General features: G+C 50.1%; 2 protein-coding genes and 1 pseudogene across 5 annotated transcripts; 2 read left to right on the forward strand and 1 right to left on the reverse strand.

Moving 5' to 3' along the window:
* The first annotated feature begins 2 nt into the window (after positions 1-2).
* On the forward strand, positions 3-7940 carry Il23a (interleukin 23 subunit alpha). Of its 4 annotated transcripts, none has more exons than XM_040754704.1 (7): positions 3-293; positions 4450-4606; positions 5037-5263; positions 5598-5706; positions 6489-6590; positions 6907-7053; positions 7156-7940. In XM_040754704.1, the coding sequence occupies exons 4-7, from the start codon at positions 5650-5652 to the stop codon at positions 7333-7335; spliced, it is 486 nt and encodes a 161-aa protein (XP_040610638.1). In that variant the 5' UTR covers positions 3-293; positions 4450-4606; positions 5037-5263; positions 5598-5649; the 3' UTR covers positions 7336-7940. The 4 variants fall into 4 exon arrangements, with proteins under 4 accessions (XP_040610638.1, XP_040610637.1, XP_040610639.1 ...); XM_040754703.1 differs by having other exon boundaries at positions 5037-5238; XM_040754705.1 differs by lacking the exon at positions 4450-4606 and having other exon boundaries at positions 5037-5238.
* Positions 4687-4787, forward strand: LOC121143368 (annotated as a pseudogene).
* Positions 7941-10202: 2262 nt separating the features above from the next.
* Stat2 (signal transducer and activator of transcription 2) lies at positions 10203-22981 on the reverse strand. The gene is given in 24 exon segments (NM_001281622.1): positions 10203-10403; positions 10599-10876; positions 11643-11700; positions 11907-12089; positions 12265-12401; positions 13816-13910; positions 14028-14080; positions 14207-14342; positions 14439-14537; positions 14682-14765; positions 14848-14895; positions 15011-15104; positions 15701-15721; positions 16361-16420; positions 16824-16916; positions 17025-17183; positions 18493-18644; positions 18772-18860; positions 19250-19325; positions 19412-19501; positions 19873-19968; positions 20246-20393; positions 20533-20670; positions 22881-22981. Coding segments are annotated over 23 exon segments (2523 nt in total). The 5' UTR covers positions 20664-20670; positions 22881-22981; the 3' UTR covers positions 10203-10260.
* Positions 22982-23323: the final 342 nt, after the last annotated feature.

Consider the following 23323-nt stretch of genomic DNA (forward strand, 5'->3'; position numbering starts at 1 on the left):
TGGCAGTCGTCGCCTCCAATCAGCAGGGGACCCGGGCTCATCTCAGCCAATCAGAAGGAGCCAAGTAACCGGCGGCGCCAGAGGGGGCGTATGACGCAGGAGGGCCGTCAAAGCAAGGTTACGGAATGCCGCCGGGGACAAACTGAGTCAGGCGCGGCGTTGTGAAAAGTAATCTCTTCAGTTGGGAGCCTCTTTAAACAAAGCGGACTTTAGACTGGGAAACCGAGCTTTTGCGCTCCCCGAATAGAAACTAGACCGAGGGGAGCTGGAGGCAAAGCACTGGGACTCGCCTGGTGGGTATTCCCGGCGCCGCCTGGCGAGCCCTTCATCCCGCTGGTGTCTGTGACCCTGCGCCCCCGAAACTCACTGGCATTTCCTATGACTTCTAGACATGGGAAAGAAAAAGGAAGCGGGAGCCTGACAGGAGGCTGGCCCAAGTGGTCACCTTTTCTGTATTTCTAAAGGCATCCATCTGAAATTCCCAGCCATGCTTGTTTCGTCCCCAGAGGCCCCCATGATTTTCCCAGGGAACAAGACTCCCAGACTGTTAACTTCCCCTAGACTGTGGAGTTAGACATTGTCCCTCAGAGGGAAACAAACAGCAAGTTGAGTCAGCTGAGACATAACTGTCAACAGCATTCTGAGAGATGCTTAGCTAGCCTCTCCCTCTTCTGTGGGAGGGTGTCGCCATGTCCAACTGCTTCTGGGCCTCAGCTGTGGGCTTAAACTGCTTTGGAATTGGTCCGGGATATGAGATGTCTCAGCACACTTAAAGCTCAGCTGTCGTTACTGGGGTTTTGCTTGGTTGGTTGGTTGGTTTTTCAAGACGGGGTTTCCCTGTGTAACAGCTCTGGCTGTTCTGGAGCTCACTCTGTAGACCAGACTGATCTCGAACTCACAGAGATCCACCTGCCTCTGCCTCCCAAGTGCTGGGATTTAAGGCGAGCGCCACCACCGCCAGCAATCCCTGAATTCTTAAGGCAGAGAGGCAAGAGGATCTCACAAATTCAAGGCCAGCCTAGGCTACATAGCAAAGACCAGGCCAACTATGGCTACACAGTGAATCCCTCTTTCAACAACAACAACAACAAAATAATATGAAGGCCAAATTGTGAGAGGACTATGGTCATCCTCACCAATAATAAACTTTTTTTTAAAGATTTTATTTCTTTATTACATATACAGTGTTCTACCAACATACCGGAATAGGGTACCAGATTGAATTGTAGATGGTTGTGAGCCACCATGTGGTTGCTGGGAATTGAACTCAGGACCTCTGGAAGAGAAGTCAGTACTCTTAACCTCTGAGCCATCTCTCCAGCCCCAATAATAAACTTTTAAGGCATTTCTTGGGTCTTGGAAGAGTGGGGGCAGACATGAATAACAGCAATCCAGTGATAGAGGCAGGAGGATTAGGGGTTCAAGACTAGCTTCTGCTACATAGCAAGCTCCAGGCTAGTCAGGGTTACATGTGACCATGTTTCAAAAACTAAAGCACAAAAACCAAGCTAGATAGGTTGGCAAACCCATCACTCTGGAGACAGAAACAGATGGATTTCTGTGAGTTCAAGGCCAGCCTGATCTACACAGTGAGTTCCAGGCCAGCCAAGGCTACACAGTGAGTGAAATCTTGTCTCAACCCCCCCTCAAAAAAAAAAACCCTCAAGATCAAAAATATCTTTCTTTTCAAAAAGATGAAGGAAGCTTTAGAGATGGGACAGCAGTTAAGGTGCCTGCTACCAAGTGTGAGGACCCCCATGATGGAAGGACAAAAGTGATGCCCAACGAAGTTGTCTACACTCACGTACTGTGGAGCACACACGTGATAAATAAATTTCTGCACAATAAGTAACTTTTTTAGTAAGGTCAGGGGTGGGTAGGTGCCTCAGTTGCCAAAGCATCTATCTAGCACATGCAGGCACCTAGCAGGAACAAAGCCTGTATCTCCAAAAATCAAAACGTTCCTCTGGGCCGAGTCTGTAGTACAGGCCAGTAGTTGAGCACTTGCCTAGCATACACACAAGAGGCCCTAGGTTCAACAACAAGAACAACACACACACACACACACACACACACACACACACACACACACACACTATTTGTCTGTAATTTCTCTCTCAATAAAAGTGAGTAAGTAGAACTTCATGAAAGATCCATGAGGTAGAGGCAGATGGATCAGGAGTTCAAGGCCATCCTCTGCAGCACAGTGAATTCCAGGCCAGCATGGACAACATGAGACTATCAAAAACAACAACAACAACAACAACAACAAAACCAAAATAGTAAAGGTGGCAGACAGGGGGCCGTGGGCACTCAAATATTCCAAGATAGAAAACTCCTAACTCAAAGCACTTCTGCTTTCACAGGTCCTAAGATTTAAGTTTTCACACACAAAACTAGGTGCTAAGAGGCTTAAACAGTTCCTGTATTGAAGTCAATCTCTATATTGGGAACTCATAATTGAAGAGACCTCGCAGACCCACAGGAGTTAAGGAGCTTGAGATACATGGAGTAAGTGACCATTTAGTCCCACGCCCCACTAAGGAAATAATCAAGACATGCTTCCTCTTGAGCTCCCTCCCAGCACCCAGTGTGACGCAGGGCTTAAAATGTACCAAGCACGGTGGGGTGTGTCCACAACCCCAGCACTTGGGCAGTGGAGCCCGAGGATCAGGAGCTCAAGATCCCTCTCTACACAAAAAGAAACTCAAAAACACACAAGACTGGCAGTGGTGGCACACACCTTTAGTCCCAGAACTTGGGAGGCAGAGGCAGGCAGATCTCTGTGAGTTCAAGGCTGGCCTGGTCTACAGAGCGAGTTCCAGGACAGCCAGGGTTACATAGAGAAATCTTATCTAGAAAAAAACAAAACAAGCAGATAAAACAAAAAAACTAAACTGCAGACTATGAGATGGACCTGATGCAGGTCTATAATCCTTGCTACTAAAGACTAATTTAGGAGAATCAAAATTGGAAGATCTGAACCAGGTGTGGTAGTGCTCACACCTTTATCCGTAAAGGAGGTAGAGGCAGGCAGATCTCTGAGTTCAAAGCCAGCCTGGTCTACAGTGAGTTCTAGGCCAACCGGGTTACACAGTGAGACCCTGTCTCAAAAAAGTAAAAACAGTTGAAAACTTGTTGTAGTACATGGAGTTCAAAGTCAAACCATGTACTTTAGTAAGACAGTTCTGGGATCTGATGAGTGACAGAGCACTTGCCTAGCAAATGTGAGGCCATAGGTTCAGTCTTCAGAAACAAACAGGGATATATGAAGCCTGATAGGAAGGATGGCTCAGTGGGCAAAGATGCCAGCTGCTGAAGCCTGACAACCTGAGTTCAAGTCCTGGAAACCACACAAAGGTGGAAAGACAACTGACAATGCTGTCTCTGACTCCACAGGCACACTGGGGCACACATGTACACACACACACATAATTTAACTGACTCCACAGGCACACTGGGGCACACATGTACACACACACACATAATTTAACCAATTTCTTAATTTCATGTACATCGGTGGATTTTTTGTTTTTTGTTTTTCCTGCATGTATGCCTATGTAGGAGTGTCAGATTCCCTGGAACTGGAGTTATAGTCAGTTGTAAGCTGCCATGTGGGTCCTGGGAATTGAACCCAGGTCCTCTGGAAGAGCAGCCAGTGCTCTTAACAGCTGAATCATCTCCCGAGGCCAACATTTTATTTGTTGTTGTTGTTGTTTTCAAGACAGGATTTCTCTGTGTAACAGTCCTGGCTGCCCTAGAACTCACTTTGTAGACCAGGCTGACCTCGAACTCACTGAGATCCATCTGCCTCTGCCTCCCGAGTGCTGGGATCAGAGGCGTGTGACACCCACCCATCCTCCCCAAAGCCCAATAATTTTTAAAAGTAGAATCTGAAGCCAAGTTGTTGGCACCACAGTGCTAGCCACTTCCTAGTTCAGTGGTCTCTGTTAAATTACTTATCTCCACACCTCAGTCTCCCCCAGCTATCAGATGTAGTATGTAATATAATAACACTACATAGGATTTACTGTGAGACTTAGATTAACGCACACAAAGTGCTTAGACCAGGTCATAGAGTGAGAGTTGGATGCACATTAGCCATCGTTATTGGCCATTGTCATTCACCACCTGGAGTAACTGCAACTGCACTCAGGCTGAGCAGCTGGAAAGGCCTGTCTAGGAGTGCCTTCTGAGTGTGATTTGCATAACGGTTGAGGGCCAGCTGATGTCAAGGCTTCTTGAAGTTCTAGGTCAGCTGTAGCCTTGGAAGCGGTTCCAGCTGCAAGACAGCCCCACAGTCTCCCCACCAACACCACTTCCTACTCAAGTGCTAAAGCACCAGGAAGTGAAACAGCTGAAGCTCCATTGCCTCCAACTCACCCCGTCTACCTCATCCTACCTCCATTTCCTTACTTTTCTTCCCACCCTTCCTCTCCTGTCTCTTAGGACTCTCAGGACCTCAACCAGAGGTAGCGAAAGTATAAGAGACACTACACAAAATGGAATGAACTCCCCTACGCACCCCCTCCCAATTCCCATATTCCATTTCTACGAATCCTATGTACACAAGCCATTTCTCCCACAAACGGAGCCATTTCTAAAGGTAGGTAGCCTCATCACAGAATCCTAATAAAAATGTGTGCACCAGAAGTTTCATTGGGCAGTTTAAAATAGTCCCAAAGGGTACTTAAAATAGTCCTAAAAGCACATTTGGAAGAATACAGAGATTATCATGACCCCTGTGCAAGGATGACATGCAAATCCATAAAGCATTTTATATTAAAATAAATAGTCTTCAGTTGATGTCTTTAATCCCAGCACTCAGGAGGCAGAAACAGGCCAATCTCTGAGTTTGAGGCCAGCCTCGTCTACAGAGTGAGTTCTGGAGACAGCCAGGACTACACCGAGAAACCCTGTCTTGAAAAACAAAAAATCCTAAGGGAAGGGAGACCCCCCATTGAGAACAAGTGTCTCAGAGAAAATTTAACTTGGGAAAACTTTGTGATCATTGACAGCCTCATTCTGACTTCCAGACTGTTCCGGGACCCTCCACTGGGGTTGGGGCAGTCCCTTCTTCAGACCACCCTCTCCTCCCACGGCCGACCTCACTCTTTCGGCGGCTTCCCTGGATGTTGCATCACGGAGGGTGATGAAACCAGCCATCAGTGGATTTTACCCATGGATGCAACAGGCTGAAGGACCAGCAAGGGTCACCGCCACTGCACTTTCAACTATGTATCTACACTTTTCTAGCTATGGGGTAGGAGTAGTGGCCTGGGGTGTTTAAATTGGATTTCCGGTCCCTGGTTATACTGGTTCCCTGAAAAGTCATTACCTAAATCCCACAGAACCAATGACAACATTAGGCTAAGTGGAATGAAAAATCAAGGGGTTCTTAGCCAGCATTATTGCCCCCAAAGTACCCTTTCCACAGTGAGGGCTGACAGGGAGCAGTGATTTCTTACCCTGCCCTTACACAGCATCTCAGATCACAAAGCACTTTCACGGTTACTGTTGCCCCCCAAACCAGGGCCACCCCGTGAAAACAATACCATTTTCCCACTGAGGAAAAAAAAAGTCTTGTTCTTACACAGGAACCAAACTTCATTTGAAACTGAGCTCACCATGGGATTTGGAGATGAATGAATGCTGTTGTGGTTTTTCCTCAAGCAAGAGGAAGTGAGGAAATCAGAGTGGGATGAGGTAAGAATAAAGCCTTGAGAGGCAAAAAAAAAAAAAAAAAAAAGAAAGAAATCAGACAGATTACACAGGAAGGAACTGGAGATGGTATTAATTTAAATGTTCGCTACTTCCCCGCCCCTTCTGCAGCCGTCTCTGTTCCTGGAGAGCATGACACATGGGTCCTGTCCTAGGCCTCTAAGCCACATCAACCTCACCACCACTTCCCCTGGAACTGAGGAGGCATACCTGGGCTCTCCACAGAGGGAGATGATGCAGGGAGGGGAATCCCACCTGCTCTGAGTCACCTGCTAGTGTAAAGGGCGGGCCTTACAATGCAGAGACCTTAAAAGAGACAGCAAGACAAAGGGAAGAAAACAGGAAGCATCTTAGAGACACAGAGCCAGCGGGGTCTGAGAAGCAGGCAACAAGATGCTGCTCTGCCCAGCTGCACTACTGCTGTGGCTGCTGCCCTGGACCGCTCGGGGCCTGGCTGTGCCCAGGAGCAGCAGCCCTGACTGGGCTCAGTGCCAACAGCTCTCTCGCAATCTCTGCACACTGGCCTGGGATGCACAGCCACCAGTAGGGCATATGGTAAGTGTCAGCTCCTGGAGCCGTGCAGAGACCCCTCTGAGCCCTCTAAGTGTGTAGGGTTGATGTAAGCTTCCGCCTGGGTGGAATCTGGAGGGCTGAAGGTCATCACGGAATGAGAGAGGGCAGAAGACGGGACTTCTGGGAGAGTCAGGGACCAACGGTCCATTGGAATGCAAAAGTACTTCTCTCATCCTCCCTCATCCCCACTCCAGGATATACTAAGAGAAGAAGGAAATGAAGAGACTAGAAACGATGTCCCCCATATCCAGTGTGGGGATGGTTGTGATCCCCAAGGACTGAAGGACAACAGCCAGGTACCACCAAGATGACATTGGGGTATCTAAGGGAGGGGAGATGGAATGATCTGGGCATCATGGCGACCACTTAGCTATGCCTGAGATGGTAAAGAACCGTAATGGGCTTGAAGTCAGCCGAGCTACACATAGTAAGTTTAAGGCCATAGCCTGAATTAGTGAGATGCCGTCTAACACAAGAAAGAAAGAAAGAAAGAAAGAAAGAAAGAAAGAAAGAAAGAAAGAAAGAAAGAAAGAAAGAGAGAAAGAAAGAGGGCGGCAGGAAGGACACCAGGAAAGCAAATCCCAAGCTTCCATTGCTTTCTTCCTTCCCTAGTTCTGCTTGCAAAGGATCCGCCAAGGTCTGGTCTTTTATAAGCAGCTGTTGGACTCAGACATTTTTACAGGGGAGCCTGCTCTACTCCCTGATGGCCCCATGGGCCAGCTTCACACCTCCCTACTGGGCCTCAGCCAACTCCTCCAGGTAAGAACCAGGGATCTGGAGGATGGGGCTAGCCAGTGTCAGAGATGGAAGCCGGGAGCTTAGTGTTAGAATCCCTTCTGACGGTGCTTTGTGTCCTTTTAGCCAGAAGACCACCAGTGGGAGAGCCAACAGATGCCTAGCCTGAGTCCCAGCCAGCAGTGGCAGCGTCCCCTTCTACGTTCCAAGATCCTCCGAAGCCTCCAAGCTTTTGTGGCGATAGCTGCCCGGGTCTTTGCCCATGGAGCAGCCACCCTGACCGAGCCATTAATGCCAACAGCTTAAGTATGGCACCCAGGTTCCCATGGCTCAGCAATGATAGGATCAATCTACCAACCCAGGCATCTACGAGCCAACAGACTGATTGGCCCATTAGTACTTTCTGTTACTTGTTTGTTTTGTTTGAAAGGCAAAGGCAGTTTTATTAAAGGAAAAAAAGAAGAAGGAAAGAACCCCAGAGCGGGTAGCTCCCTAGAGGAAGGAGATGGAGAGGAGTAGAGACACGCCCTTTGCCACGCGGCAGGCGGGGTGGGATGGGAGGAGCGCATCAGGGAAACAGTGAGAAAGCCCAGGGCTTCAGAAAAACCGGGGCCAGGCTTTAGCCAGTATCTGCAAGGAAAGGAAGGAAAGGGAAAGTTACATCTTTCTGAGTAGCTGGGAGAAATGTGGGCTCCTGGTGCCACAAATGGAGGCTCTGTAGTCGCCTGCTTAGTCCCTAAGAACCAACAACCAACCAACACGGACCAACGGCGATGCTTAACCTGTGACAAGCGTGTATTTATTCATCTAAAAGGGGTATTATTTATCCTCGTAACAGCAGTTTAGAGGATTGTTATTTATTATATTTATAAGGAATTAATGTATTTTTCCAATAAAGACTTATTTATGTGGCTCTCTGAATCTAATTTCTTTTTTTTTTTTTTTTTGGTTTTTCGAGACAGGGTTTCTCTGTGGCTTTGGAGGCTGTCCTGGAACTCGCTTGGTAGTCCAGGCTGTTCTCGAACTCACAGAGATCCGCCTGCTTCTGCCTCCCGAGTGCTGGGATTAAAGGCGAGCGCCACCACTGCCCGGCTCTGAATCTAATTTCTAAGCATAGTTGGGAAAGGAAACAAATGAGAAGCGAAACAGCCGAGTAACAATGGGAGCTATGTGTCTATTCCTTCCCTGCCACCATAGTCTGAGGGACATAAATGGCTGCACCAATCAAGGGAAAGAAGGAATGTGACAAGAGGAATGTACCGGAGTAGGTTTGAAAGAGCCACAGTTTGATGACCTAATGCTGATTGATACATTGCTGGCCTTGCTGTCCCTAAGGAATCAGCTTTGGAGAACAGACAGACATGTGGAAAAGAGACACCTCCACCAGCTTGTGTTGTCGTGGTTTTAACAAGAGTTTATTAGGATGTACAAAAGACAATCGATCTTTCTAGCTATAGGGAGCATGGTGACAGCAAGGAACTCAGGCACTTACAAAGGAACAGAGTGAACTGTGACTAAAATCTCAGGCACAAGGAACTCTCTCTCACTCTCTCTCATTCTCTCTCATTCTCTCTCATTCTCTCTCATCCTCCCTCCCTCCCTCCCTCCCTCCCTCCCTCCCTCCCTCCCTCCCTCTCTCTCTCTCTCTCTCTCTCTCTCTCTCTCTCTCTCTCCTCTTCAGTGCTGGGATTAAAGGCTTGTACCACTCCACCTGGCTTTGCCAGATTTCTTCCTTCTTTCCTTTTTTCCTCTCTTTCCTTCCTTCCTTCCCTTCCTTTCCTCTGTTTTTTGAGACAGGGTTTCTCTGTGTAACCCTGGCAGTCCTAGAACTAGCTCTTGTAGACCGGGCTGGTCTCGAACTCACAGAGATCCACCCCTCTGCCTCCTGAGTGCTGGGATCAAAGGCATGTGCCACCACCACCTGGCTTTTGCTGAATTTCTTACCTTCACCTGTGGGCCGGGGGCTTTTCTCTTATGACTTCCGCTTTTATTTCCGAGTTTCCTCTGCTCCTCTCTGTATCTCTTCCTTATCTAGCTCCTTGGCTTTTGGTGTGCTCATGACACTTTCCTGGCTGGGCATGGTACTGCTGTCCCAGCTCCAACTGTTATTAACCCCTTCCTGAACAGGACTGACACATCAGGGAGGGCACGCTCACAGTATGGCTGGCCCATGTTCATTTACCACTCAAGTTGTACCACAAACACACCTCAGAGTAGTGGCAGCTGCTCCCAGGTTCCCTGGCAATGGCTAAGGCTTAAGGATGTCCAGAGGCCTCTGATAAACCTTCAAGGCTCTGAGGTCCTTGCCCGGGTCATGCCTAAGGGACAGACGCTTAGCTTTCATGTTAACAATGTACAAAAGAAGCAGTGACAACTTATTAGTGAGACAACTCAGATGCAGTATGTCTCTTCACACAATTCTGCCCAGTGCTATAAGAAGTAATTCCCGGTGTTCAGAAACCTGAGCATCCAGACCTCCAGGAGTGACTCTCTCAAGAACTTGGAAAGCAGAGGCGAGGCTGCCTATCACAAAGCTTCACATCTTCCTAAGGGACCAGGATTGTTGTGTAGGGGAAGGGTGAGCAGGGTTGGGGACCCCTAGGAGGAACCATACCTATCTGCCCGACCTCAGGATAGAGTTCACATAGTGGGCTGAAGCAGACAGCACTCAGCCTTTATAGGAGAAAAGGAGATTTAGAATTGGGGTTGGGACCGAAGGGAGGCAAAAAGGAAAGGGTTAGTTAGACCTGAAGTCATCAGAAGACAGGACTAAAGGACTTGGGGTATGGCTCAGTGCCATTGTGGTGGCCTACCACCGCTGAGAATCTGGGTTTGGCAAGACCCAGGATAGCAAAGCAGGAGAGAGGACAAAACTCCATCCATCTCTGTGCTCCCCACAAAGGTCCGGTGGTGGTTCACACCAATTTAGCCTTACCAATCATCAAACCATTAAAATCTTTCCTTACTAAGAAGATACCCCTGCCTTGGGCTTCCTTAAAAGTCCTGACTTGCCCTCAGGACCCCTGCGTCTCCCAGCATGGCAGGCAGACTCGGGATCCTACCAAGACAATGCCAGCGCCTGTTCTGATTCTTTGCCAGAACAAAGCCAACTTATGCTTTTACCTCCTACTTCAAAGTTCATGGCTAACCCAGCTCTGAAGGCCTCATATCCACCGTTGGAAGCAATGCCCTGGTACGGGAGGTAGGAAGAACAGAACGGGAACATGGCTCCTAGTCATCAGAAGGAATCAAGGGTCCATCCACATCAAAATGGCTTTGGCAGGACATGTAGGCTTCATCTACGATGTTCTGATCAGCCAACAGTGGGTCACCGTAGGGCATGATGTCATCAATATTTATGTTGTTTCTGAAGACTAGACCACACAGAGAAAAACGTCAGTCCTTGATCCAAGTTAGACACTCCCAACTGCAGCAGGACAGGCACAGTCTGGGGTTGAGGGGCTCTTAGGAAATGGAAGAGCAGAGCGGGACGGGGTGGCGCTGGCATTTCCTAATATCGGGAAATGAACCAGGTGTCCCCTCTTCCCCAGCCGGGTCCTGTCACTTACTGTCCATGTTCAGCTGCTGCAGGTCGTGAGGTAAGTCTGAGTCTGGTGATGGCTGGGAGACAGGCCCTGGGTCTGCCCTCAACACTGTCTGAGAGGCCACGCACAGTGTGGGGTTCAGTTCCAGCTCTGCCCCCAGATCTAGCCCTTCCTTCAGCAACATCTGCAACTCCAGGTCTTGTTCTAATGTTGTGGCTGACGTGAGCTCTGCGTTTAGGTCTAAGGAATCCAGTTCTGGCTCCTGTTCAAGTCCCAGAGGTTGCTGCAGCTCGTCCACCTGTCTAGGTAGATAAGGACAGACAGTGGGACAGGACTCAGTGAGTGAGATAAGGCAAGATATAGCAGAGCAAACGGGCTGTGTTTCTAGTCTAAGAAGGTGGCGAGGAGCTAGGTGTGTTTGCATACACCTTCACCCAACACTCAGGAGGTGGCAGGGGCAGGTGGATCTCTGTGAGTTTGAGACTAGTCTGGTCTACATGGTGAGACCCATGCCTGGGTGGGGGGAGCACAGATGGACAAAGGTCTAAAGACCTTGGGCTTTATAATCAAGATTTTTAAGATTTTTGTTATTTTTCTTTCTTTCCTTGAGACAGGGTCTTATGTAGCCCAGGCTGGCCCTTCAAATCTCCACATAGTCAAGGCTAGACCGGAACTTGTGCTCCTTCTGCCCTCCACTGGCCAAGTGCTGGAATCATAGGCTTTACCGCCACATCTGGGTGGGCCGCAGATCATCATTTACCATTTTTAATGTTTACTTTTATTTTCTGTGTGCAAGCTTTGCCTGTGCGTAAGGCTGTGCCTGATCACTGCTGCTGTTACCCACCTTAGTGGGTCCTCATAAGGGTTGAACAACAAAAGGTTTTAGAAAATCCAGTACAATGATTGGCATCAGGAAGGGTCCCACTACATGTGGCTATGATCATGGCCACCAGGGAACTCAGATGGAGATGTCAGGAAAGACGGCAGCAGGAAACCATGAGAGAGAAGAGAAGTTGGTGAGCTGTGGTCAGCAGGCAGAGGATTTTGACTGAAGGGTTTGTATCTCACCTGTTGGAGACCACAATGAGCCTGTGTTTCAGGTATTTCCTCCGCTCTTCAAAGTTAACTGTGGGGACACAGACAGGAGGTGGGAGAGATCAATGTGTTGGACATGCATGTCAAATTGTCCTAGAGCAAGACGGTCCTGACAAATGCACCTCCCTATTAAGGGGCATGTGCCGTAACAAATGTGCCCTGTGTGTGAAAGGAGCTGGATTTTCCAGTATCTGAGGAAGCTTTCACTAGGAGGGATGTATTGCCAACGATCCCAACCTTTTTCCTGGTAGTAGCACCCAAAAGCTTCATCCCGAGGGATTCTGGGATAGAGGAAGCGTAGCGGGTTCTCAGGGATGTTCTCTTCAGCAAGAACTTGGTAGTGGCGGATGATTTCTGTCAGTGGGAGTGACTGTAGCACTTCCTTGGTGTAGGGCTGCACGGAGTAGATGACCACTTTATCTGAAAAACAGTGGGCGGGCTTGAGGTGAGGCTAGCCCCAGCGTTCTCCGCCTTAGCTGCCCACCCTCAAGACTACTATGGGATCCAGGCAGAGCCCAGAAACCAAGGGCAGGCAGAGGGTCAGAGGGGGTGGGGTGGGGTGTGACGTGACTGGGGTGTGACACCCCCTGCTAACCATCGTCCTGGTGCTCCACCCAAGAGCAGGTGATGCCCCCCTCTGAAGTTTCACTGAAGCGCAGGAGAAAGGTCCCAGAGACTGTCTTCTTCAGCAGTCGGCGTTCCTGGTTCCGGCTCACAAAGCCCATGATGTGCCTGGAGCAGACAGAGCTCTGTAAGGTCCCAAGGTCCCTGTCCCTTTTGTGTGGGAGTGGGAACAGGATTTGGGCCTATTTCTGTCACTTTGGCAGTGCTCCTACCCCCAAGGTTTGAGAGGATTCAGTGAGGACACAATAATGAAAAGCATGAGGTGAGGGGTGATAAGATGGTTCAGCAGCTAATGGTACCTGTCACCAACCTGATGGCCTGAGTTCAGTCTGACCACACACACACACACCACACACTCACTCATACAGTCACACATTCACACACACTCACACACTCTCATACACTCACACACACATACACCATACTACATAAAAATGCAAAAGAGCTGGGTATAGCATGGAATATCTTTAATCCCAGCTCTCGGGAGGCAGAGGTAAGTGGATCTATAAGTTCAAGGCCAGCATGGTTTACATAGCAAGTTCCAGGACACCCAGCTAGAGCTACATAATAGAGAGGCCCTCTGTCTGTCTGTCTGTCTGCCTGCCTCTTCTCTCTCTCTCTCTTTCTTTCTTTCTTTCTCTCTCTCTCTCTGTCTCTCTCCTCTCTGTGTGTGTCTCTCTGTCTCTGTGTGTGTGTGTCTCTGTCTCTGTCTCTCTGTCTCTCTGTGTGTGTGTCTCTCTCTCTGTCTCTGTCTGTCTCTCTGTGTGTGTGTGTGTCTCTCTGTCTCTGTCTCTCTGTCTCTGTGTGTGTGTGTGTGTCTCTCTGTCTCTGTCTCTCTGTCTCTGTGTGTGTGTGTGTCTCTCTCTCTGTCTCTGTCTCTGTGTGTGTGTGTGTGTCTCTCTGTCTCTGTCTCTCTCCTCTCTGTGTGTGTCTCTCTGTCTCTGTGTGTGTGTCTCTCTCTCTGTCTCTGTCTCTCTGTCTGTGTGTGTGTGTGTGTGTGTCTGTCTCTGTCTCTGTCTGTGTGTGTGTGTGTGTGTCTCTGTGTGTGTGTGTCTGTGTGTGTGTGTCTGTGTGTGTGTGTGTCTCTGTGTGTGTGTGTGTCTCTGTGTGTGTGTGTGTGTGTGAGTGTGTCTCTGTCTGTGTGTGTGTGTGTGTGTCTGTGTGTGTGTGTGTGTGTGTGAGTGTAAACTAACATAGACCAGGTGATGGACAGTTGCCCAGGCCTGGGTCTATTCCCACTTCTGCCCATTAAGCAAGTTTCTAATTTCTCCAAGAATTCAGGATTTCCCCATGACTGAAGGGTGGAACTATTCGCCACACTGGTGACACTGTGAACAAATTCAAGAGAGCACCCTGTAGGCTCTGCCACACTGCAGACACTTGACAAACACAGGCCAAAATTACTGTTACTAACAGGGCCTCCCACCAGCTTTTGGTCTCTCCCGTGCCATAAGGGGCGCACGAAGTCCACTCCTGAGCCCAGTGGGAGAAAACTGGACAGGAGGGTTGAGAAAGGCCTTACCCATCATTCCAAAGGTCCTTCAGGTGGTCATGGACCAGCTCCAGAATTTTGTCCAGCCACGTCCAAAAAGGGATCTTGCCAGGGGGGCTGTCTCGCTGAAAGAGGAACGGAAAGGCAGGAAGAGATTGGAGCTGCCCTTAGCGTAGGGAAGGGTCCAGGCGGGGCCAGATTTTGGACTAGGGACCAGAGGGACACGGGCTACTGGAAATTACCTTACTGAAGTCCACCCAGGACAGCAATGCATCCTCCATCTTGCAGTTCTTCCCTGTAGGACAGCATCACAGATGGTTTGGATGATGAAGGAGGGCATGGCGTCAGGCAGAGGGCCTGGGATAGGACCCAGGGTAGGGGCGCTAGGCTAGGGACAGGCTGAGAGCAGAGAAAACTGTACCAAAGAGCTTGTTCTTCAGCATGCCCAGCTGCTCAGAGCTGAGGCCTCGGCCAACATAGGAGGAGAACTGCCAACTGAGGACAGGCCCCAGCAGGCTCCAGGGGGCTTTAGGGGCGTGGCAGAAGAATCTGGGGTCCTGTGGTGGGAAGAGGGAAGCTCGCTGGCTCAGAAGCAGCCCTTCCCACCACGCCTCCCCTCCTCCCTGCTCCTCATGCATTCGCCTCATCCCTACCTGGGGGGTTGGACTGAGCATGTTGAACCAGAGGACCGAGGCCCAGGCAATGGAGAGCTGGTTCATGTTAGAAATGATCACCACAGGGAGCGTGTCCGTCTGGGAAAAGGACAGCGGTCATGGTGGCGGCAGACGTCTGCCTCAGGGCCTGGGTGACATCCCACTCTGGGACACCGGGGACACTGGCGTTAGTGTCGTCGGTGCCCTCCGTGTGCTGCCTCCTTCCCAGCTTCCCTCACTCACCTGCAACTCCATCTTCAGACCCTGGTACACGTATTGCACCACAAAGCTGACGACGTGTAACTCCTCCGTCACAGCCAGCGGCCCCTGGAGAGTCACAGTGATTACAGGGTTCGGTGGCCAGTCACTGGCCTCAGTTCACGGCTCTGGTGAGTCCCCCCAGCCTTACCTTATTGGTGCCCTTTCCTGTACCCACAGAGCGTTGCTCCACCAGCGTCTGTGAATGGAGGAGAGACACAGTGCCAGGGAGGCGACCCAGAGGCCAACACCTAGAAATGTTCCTCCAATCCTGTCCCTTTGGATTAGGGGCCAATTCTATTAACCCTTCTTACCAAGAAGCCAAAGTCCCAAACTAAACCTTGTCTCTGGCCCTCCTCAGGGGTCAAGGTTTTTTGGTTTGAGGTCAGAATGTTGAACTTCCGGAAGCTGTTCCAGGGAAATGATATATGGAGACCAAGAGCAAGGTTAGTGTCTGTCTGTCTGTCTGTCTGTCTGCCTGCCTGCCTGCCTGCCTGCCTGTCTGTCTCTGTAGCCCAGGCTGGGCCTTGAATTCTTGCCCCAGCCTCCTAAGTACTGAAGTTTCAGGTGTATCCCACTATGACATACTCAGAGTCAGTTTTAAGAATCAGCAGGAAAGGGCCAGTGAGATGGCTCAACGGCAGAGAGGTTTGCCGCCAAGCCTGATGACTTGAGTTCAATCCCTAGGACCCACATGGTGGTAGGAAAGAGCAGACTTCCACTAGTTATTTCCATATTTTTCTCTCTTGATCATGTACATGTGCACACACACACACACACACACACACACACACACGCACACACACTAGCTCTTTCTGTAGCTAAAATTCAAATAAAAAATACAACTTAGCAGAAAAACAGGAATCCCACTTCATTTCAGACTTCCCCTTCTCCTACTGTCCAAGCCCCACCCAAATGCCCTTCCTCCCATGGCCCCCACCAGCATTGCCAAACACGGAGTGCAGGTCATGCGTGCAGAGTACCTGTGCTTATCAGGCACCTACCCTGGTGGTAACTCTGAATTCCTGAAAACAAAGAAAAAAGACAATCACTGGTCCAGTAGGGGGACAGGGGAGAAATCAGAAGCAACCCTTCCCACCAAGCCTCCACTCGGGGTAACAGTAGTTAGGAACTTGGTCTCAGTGGTCAGGACAGGCCCTTGAGTTCACTGGCCACATGGCCTGGCAGAAGAGACACCGTATCCCTGCGTTCATGTCCTTACTTATCAGACACATTGGTAACAGCTGCCTGGTGGAGGGTTAGCACACCGGAAAGAGCCTGAGACAGGCTGCGAGGCAGCTAGCGTGCGCTCAGTGAGAGGGCCTGGGCTTGCTGCTGCTGTTTAGTTTTGTGTGTGTGCTTTTTGTTGCTTTGTTTTTCTTTTGGGTTTGTTGTTGTTGTTGTTTGTTTGTTTTTTGAGACAGGGTTTCTCTGTGTTACAGCTCTGGCTGCCCTGGAACTCACTCTGTAGACCAGGCTGACCTCGAGCTCTGGGGATTAAAGGGGTGCACTGTAACTCCTGACTTGAGGAAGGTGTGTTGACTTCTGTAAGGTAGACTGGACAGACAGAAGACAGCCTGAGGTCTGGCTGTGCAGCGGCTACCACTGGCTCCAGTCTATTCCTACTGGCCATCTTAGTCACATCCTCAGCCACCTCCACTCACCTGTCAATGGAGACCTCGGCTTTGAGCGACTCATTGCCCTCCTGGAGTCTCACCAGCAGTCTGGGGGAATAGGAGATGGATTGATATAGTGGGCAATCTCAAGTTTTGTTGTTTGTTTTTAGAGACACGGTTTCTCGGTGTAACAGCCCTAGCTGCCCTGGAACTACCACTGTAGACCAGGCTGGCCTCGAACTCACAGAGATCCGCCTGCCTCTGCCTCCCGGGTGCTGGAATCAAAGGTGTGGGCCACCACTGCCTGGCTCTCAAATTCTTGATAAGGTCAGATGTGTAGAAAAAAACTGTGTGTGTGTGTGTGTGTGTGTGTTGTGTGTGTGTGTGTTAGAAGGGGAAGGTGAACTAGAGGGGAAAGAAGAAATTTCCACCAGCTAAAGGATCGCCAAGTCAGAAAAGGTACAATGGCAGAGTAGGGGAAAACTAGGCAGGGGTTAGAGAATCAAGCAACCTTGTTCGGACAGTGAACTTGCTCCCAGTCTTCAGGATGAGCGGTCGATGGAGAGTTTGGGGCATGCAGGGCTGGGTTTCCACCACAAAGGACCTAAGGAAAGAGGTGTGGAGGGAAGATAACAGTTCAGTGTCTGTAACGACCGTAACCCCACGCTTCTTCCTTGTTCCCCCACCACAGACCCCTCCCAGGCCACCAGACCTTTGGAGCAGGCGTTGTAGTAACTCTGTGACTTGGGCATTCTGCAGGTCCACCCCTTTGCTAAACATGTCCCCGTCATACTTAAGCATGTGACTCATTTCCTTTAGCTGTTTCAGTAGCTGCCGGAGGTGGAACAAGAGCTTTGCCCCAGCCGTCAACCTGCGAGACAGAGGCGGGGAGAGAGGACGTGTAGGTCTCAAGGCCCCACTGAGGTTCTGAGTGCTCTTCCAGAGGGCCTGAGTTCAATTCCCAGCACCCCCATGTCAACTCACAGCCGTCTGTAACTCCAGTTCCGGGGGAACCGACACCCTCCCCAGGCATACATGAGGCAAAACACTAATGCACATAAAATAAAAAAGAACAGACGAAAAATTAAAAAACAAAACCAAAGCCTGACTTGACTAAGAAGAACCCAGGGCGAGGTGTGCCACTGTGCCTTGTTGTCCCATACTCCCAAGGTTGAAGTAGGGGGTTTGAGAGTTCAAGGCTAGTCTGCGACACATGAGACCCTGTCACAAGCAAACAGAATCCGGGAAGCACATGGCAAGGTACTCAACACGGCTTTTTTCCTAGACAGTTTCTCTGTACCCAGGTTACCCTGGAGCTCGCTCTGTAGATCCGCCTGCCTCTGCCTTCCAGGTGCTGGGATGAGAGGCTCGAATCAGATTCAACACGATTTTTACTCCAGTTTTGTGTACCAAAGTGGTCTTGAGTTTAATCTTTTGGAGTAAAAATCGTGTTGTACAGGGTGTGCAACATGAGCAGGTCAGAACTGTGTATCTTCATGATCGATCCTCACCTCACCGACACAGGCTCTCTAACTGAACCTGGGCCTCACCATTTTGTCTGAGAGGCTGGCCAGCAAACCCTGGGTCTCTACCTACTAGTAACACCTGGTGATGGTGTTACATGTACCTGGTACTGGGCCCAGCATTTTTTTTTTTTTTTGGTTTTTCGAGATGGGGTTTCTCTGTGTAACAGCCCTGGCTGTCCTGGAACTCACCCTGTAGACCAGGATGACCTCGAACTCACAGAGATCCGACTGCCTCTGCCTCCCGAGGGCTGGGATTAGAGGTGTGCGCCACTGCTGCCTGCCTGTGCCTAGCTTTTATGTGGGTGCTTGGGATCTGAACTTAGACCCTATGCTCGAATAGCAAGCTTGTTCCTGATGGAGCCATTTCCTCAGACGCTGGCTGTTTTGTTTTATTTTGATTTGCATGTGTCTTCAAGGCAGGGTCTAAGTATACACTTCAGACTAGCCTCAACTGTCAGTTCTTGTGCGTTTCCTCCAGAGAGCCTGGATTCCTGGGTTCCAGCACCACACTCAGCTCAGAGCCCTCTTTTTGATCATTCCGTTGTTTTGGTTTTCAAGCCAGGGTTTCTCTGTACAGCCCTGGCTGTCCTGGAACCTTGAGGGTTAGGCCTGCTGTGAGCATGAGGACGGGAAGGAAATGTCTTCTCCTCTTACCACTGTTCCAGCTGTTCCAGCTGCAGCTCGGGTGGTGGGGCTCCAATGCAGGATCTCTGCTGCTGCACCCTCCACTCGTCCAGTTTTGGCAGCAACAGGTCAACCAGGGTGGTTAATCGGCCTAATTGTGCTCTGGACATATCTAGCACCTCCTAGCAAGGGGGAAATTCATGGGCTAAGTGCCTCTCACCACCTCATCAATCAGCTGACCAGAGGGCCAGAGCTCCCCCACCCCTCTCCCTGAGGCTCTCTGCTGCCCCATCTGTTAATTGCCTTCACCTTTCTCATTCTGTCCAGTTCGTTGGCTGTTGCCTGTACCATCTGCAACTCTTGGTTCTGATGCGGGTCCAAAGATGGTGTCTTCTTCTCTGAAATGCACAACCAAGAGTCAGCTCACAGGTTCCTACAGGCTTTCCTGGCCAGGGTCTTGGTCAGGAGCAGGGAATGATGGGTTGGAGGGAGAATCAGGCAAAGTACAGGCCCTGGGGTCCCACGGGCAAACTCTGAATGGACCAGAAGCCCACTCACCCTGCCAAGGCAGTTTCCTACATAAGCCCGCCATCATTTACTGGCTGTCCCACAGCCCCATCTCTATTCTGCCCCACAACACTCCCTGGCGCCCTGTTCTGTATATGGACGGGACAACTGACATATGACTGAAGGGGACCGCTGCTCGCTGCAGCCTTCAGTTTCTGTCATCATCCACGATAGGTCTCTGAGACGACCCCTGGCTTTCTCCCACTTCGAGTGGACCTACTTTGAGTGAGAACCGTGTATCTGAAGCTGAAGACGTCATGCAGGTCTTTCAGTTGCCTGACGGACCTCACCAACACCTGTAGAGGAAATGGGACCCAATAAGGCTGCTTCTGAGAGGGCTAGAAAAACTGTATCCTCTGTGACACTTGCCACACCCACCAACCTCAACCGTAGCCTGCAAGTCCAGGACTCGAGATTCAATCTCAAGCTGCTGGCTTCCCACTGCTGCTTCGGGAGCTGGACTGGCTTGTACCTGAAATTGAAACAAGAGGTTCTGAACGCGTTTGAACTCTTCTTTTCTTTCCAAGACAGGGTTTCACTACGGTGCCCTGGCAGGAACTGGCTCTGTAGACCAGGCTGGCCTTGGACTCACAGATCCACCTCTCTGTAGACCAGGCTGGCCTTGGACTCACAGATCCACCTGCCTCTGCCTCCCAAGCACTGGGATTAAAGATGTGCACCCCTCCCTTTCCCAGAATGAACGCTGACATTTCATCCTTAAAATTGGAACCTGAAATTATACTGCAGGATGTGGGGAAGGCCTGGTCAGAGACAAGTTCCCTGAGTCCTTTCTATGATATCTTTCAATCCCAAGAGCTTCCAACATCCCCATATCATCCTTACCTCCTGAGATCTCTGAGCCTGATTCAGAATTCTTTTCTCTTCTAGGAGAAGGTTAAAGATCATCTCTGCCAGCTGGGTAGGGCCATTAGGAAAAGTCTAAGTGAGGAAGACAGAAGGATCAGTCCATTTAACTACCTTAGTCACCTGCCAGTCCAGACCCTGCTCTCAGTGTCCCTAGTGCTGTCCCTCCGTCAGGGTCCCTGGCCATCTCCATATCTACCTATATCAGTCCTTTACTCTGCCAGTGACGCCCCAAGTCCAGGCTCTGACCGCCTTTCCTCGGGCCTGTCCCCTCCCTTTGTGTCTTTAGGAACAGTTCTGTACCCTACACTCAGATGAGCCCCACCCCATCAGTTCCAGCTCTTCCCTGTACCTGGATGTCCCGGCTGAATTTTCGCAAATTATGCTGCAGTAAAAAGCAATCAGGGTCTGAGCAGTGGTCCCACTGGTTCAGCTGGTCCAGGATGGTGAAGTACAGCATGTTGGCCTTGGACTGATCGTTGCCTAGCACGGCCTCCCGCCTGAGGACCAGGCACAAAAGGACTAAGATCTCTGTAAAGTTGCCCCTGCTGTGAGATCTCCCACCCTGCCCAGGACATCTTAAGCTAGGACCCTGTGGGCTCAGAAGAAAGAAACCACCTGAACTCCCGAAGCCCTCACCAGTTCTGGTCTTCAATCCAGGCAGCCAAGTGCTGTCGAACATCCATTGGCAGGGTGCTTTGAGAGTAGAGCTGGTGCAGCTGGTCCAGAAATGGGCTGTCAAGATTCTGCAGTGTCTCCCACTGCGCCATCTGGACTCTGAATGGAAAGGATATCGGTTCTCAATTTCACATTTTATGGACCCAAATCATCCAGAGTCTCATGATGCTTTATGAGTTTTGGTTTACAAAAAACCAACGAGGTGTTGGTGGCGCACGCCTCTAGTTCCAGCACTTAGGCAGAGGCAGAGGCAGAGGCAGAGGCAGAGGCAGGTGGATCTCTGTGAGTTCAAGGCCAGCCTGGTCTACAGAGAGAGTTTCAGGACAGCCAGGGCTGCTTCACAGAGAAACCCTGTCTTGAAAAAAAAAAAAAAGATATAGATTACATTGCTTCTACTCTCAGTCTTGGTTTCTGGTGGCCCATGCCTGTAATACCAACACTCAGCAGTTGGAGGCAGGAGCATTAAGGGCAGGCTCAGCTACATAGTGAATTTAAGTCAGGCTGAACTGCTGTGCATCAATTTTTGCACACTGTGAATATGCTATATTACCCTCATTGGTTAATAAAGAGCTGTCGCATAGCTGGGCAGGAAGAGACTGGTCAGGAGAGTCACACAGGGAGGATGCTGGGAAGAAGGGAAGAGTCTCAGGAGTCGGCAGCCCGATGCAGAGGAAGCAGGGCGTGTACAAAATGAGGTAACAGGACACGACCCGCATGGCAGGAAGTAAAGGAATAGAAATGGGTTAATTAAAATGTAAGACCTTGTGGAGTTTCACTTTCGGGGTGCTGTGAGTCTCCCAGTTTGGGTGCTGAGAACCAAACCCCAGTCTTCTGCAAGAGCAATGAGCTCTCTCAGCCTCTGAGCCGTCTCTCCACCCACCAAGAGCCAGTTTTTCATTTTAGACTTCTAATAGTAATCTTGAGCAACCCTTGCTGGAGATCAAACAGAGGACGTCTCTTGTGCTCTGCGAATGCTCTAGCTGAACAACATCACTACATCATCAGGCGGGTATTTCACTCTTTTTTTCTTTTTGGTTTTTTCGAGACAGGGTTTCTCTGTGTAGCCCTGGCTGTCCTGGAACTCACTCTGTAGACCAGGCTGGCCTCGAACTCACAGAGATCCACCTGTCTCTGCAAGAGTGCTGGAATCAAAGGTGTGCGCACCACCACCACCTCACCTGTATTGCTTTTAAGAAACAAAAACTTGACTGTGTGGTGGTGGTGCACGCCTTTAATCCTAGCACTTGGGAGGCAGAGGCAGGTGGATCTCTGTGAGTTTGAGACCAGCCTGGTCTAAAAGAGCTAGTTCCAGGACGGGCTCCAAAGACACACAGAGAAACCAACCCTGTCTCGAAAAACAAAAAAGAAACAAAAACTTCATTTTAAAGTCAAGATCCCCAGTTCTTCAGGAATTAAAGGGTTAGTATCCAAGCAAGGAACAAGTAAACTCTGAGATTTAAATAAGAAACAAAAACGTAAGAAAAAAAAGTTGCTGGATGTGGTGGTACACACCTTGAATCCCAGCACTGGGGAAGCAGAGGCCCAGCCTGGTCTACATAGCAAGTTCCAGGACAGGCAGGGCTACACAGAGAAACCCTGCCTCAAAACAAACGAACAAGTCTTCCTAAGTGGACTGTACTGTGGCTATAGGACCTGCAAAGTGCTTTCTCTAGCTTCACCCTCTCAAGTATCAATTTTGCACTAACTAAGATTTTCTGGAAAAAACTAGACTTTGTGTGTAACCTTAAGCAAGCAGTTTCACCTTGCAGGACTTTACAGTTTATATATATATATGTATATATTTATTTGTATATATATATAGGTATATGCATATATACATACATAACAAATAAGGATGTCCGTGTTTTCATTTATTTATTTATTTTGGTAAGGATAAAAAATTATGCAAAGGGGCTGGAAAGAAGACGGTTCGGTAGTTAAGAACACTGGCTGCAGCTCTTCCCCACTGGGTTCGATTCCCAGCACCCACATGGCAGTTCATGACCAGCACTCCAGCACGACCTCTTCTGACGAACACAAGCACTGCACGCAAGTGCACACAGACAAACCATGCTTACAAATTAAATAACAAACAGATACAGACAGATAACGCTTTGGCTTATGACAAGGGTCAAATGCTGCATGCCAGCCTTCAGGGGTTGCGGAGGAGTTTTGGAAGGAAGTCGACAGGGCTGAGAAGAGCAAAGCAGGGGTGTGACATCCCGGACAGGGGCATCACCGGAGGCAGTAGCCCTTCCCGGGATCGAACTCGCGCCTCCCTACTCCGCACACGTTCTCGGGGCCTGTACCTTTTGAGGCTCCGGTGCCGTTCCTCCCAGTGGCTCCCGCCGCAACTTCCACTCCTCCGGGTAATTCAAGAACCCCACCCCGCCCCTGACTTCGGCGGACCCAGACCGTGATCACCGCGCTACAGATCCGCCGTTCCGGGCTCTCTCTGGGGCGACCCGAGGCTCGCCCACGTCCTTCCCACGTGGCGCTCTCATTGGCGGAGTCCTGGCCCCGCCCACCGCTGGGCTGGGCGAGCTGCTCGAAACCACACCGCCGACCTCCGTGATTGGCGGAGAGGCTCCAGTTAGCGCCCGCCCCCCGTCTCCCAGAGGGGCGGAGCCCAGCTAATGTCATACCCAAGAATTCAAGCAGCTGACTTTCCCGAACCTGCACTCCCAGGAAAAGGAAACGAAACCAGAGTGTGCAGAGGCACCAAGGACTCCGCAGAATGGGTGGGTCTTGC

The sequence above is a fragment of the Mesocricetus auratus genome, unplaced genomic scaffold, assembly GCF_017639785.1.
Source record: "Mesocricetus auratus isolate SY011 unplaced genomic scaffold, BCM_Maur_2.0 Super-Scaffold_100011, whole genome shotgun sequence".
In the NCBI taxonomy this organism is placed as follows: domain Eukaryota; kingdom Metazoa; phylum Chordata; class Mammalia; order Rodentia; family Cricetidae; genus Mesocricetus; species Mesocricetus auratus.

Excerpts from the sequence above, each read along its gene's own strand:
- Il23a (XM_005079727.3), top strand. The coding sequence starts at position 6,115 with ATGCTGCTCTGCCCAGCTGCACTACTGCTGTGGCTGCTGCCCTGGACC. Across the intron at positions 6,277-6,488 it reads AGCCACCAGTAGGGCATATG|GATATACTAAGAGAAGAAGG; the intron begins GTAAGTGTCAGC and ends TCCCCACTCCAG. Across the intron at positions 7,054-7,155 it reads GCCTCAGCCAACTCCTCCAG|CCAGAAGACCACCAGTGGGA; the intron begins GTAAGAACCAGG and ends GTGTCCTTTTAG.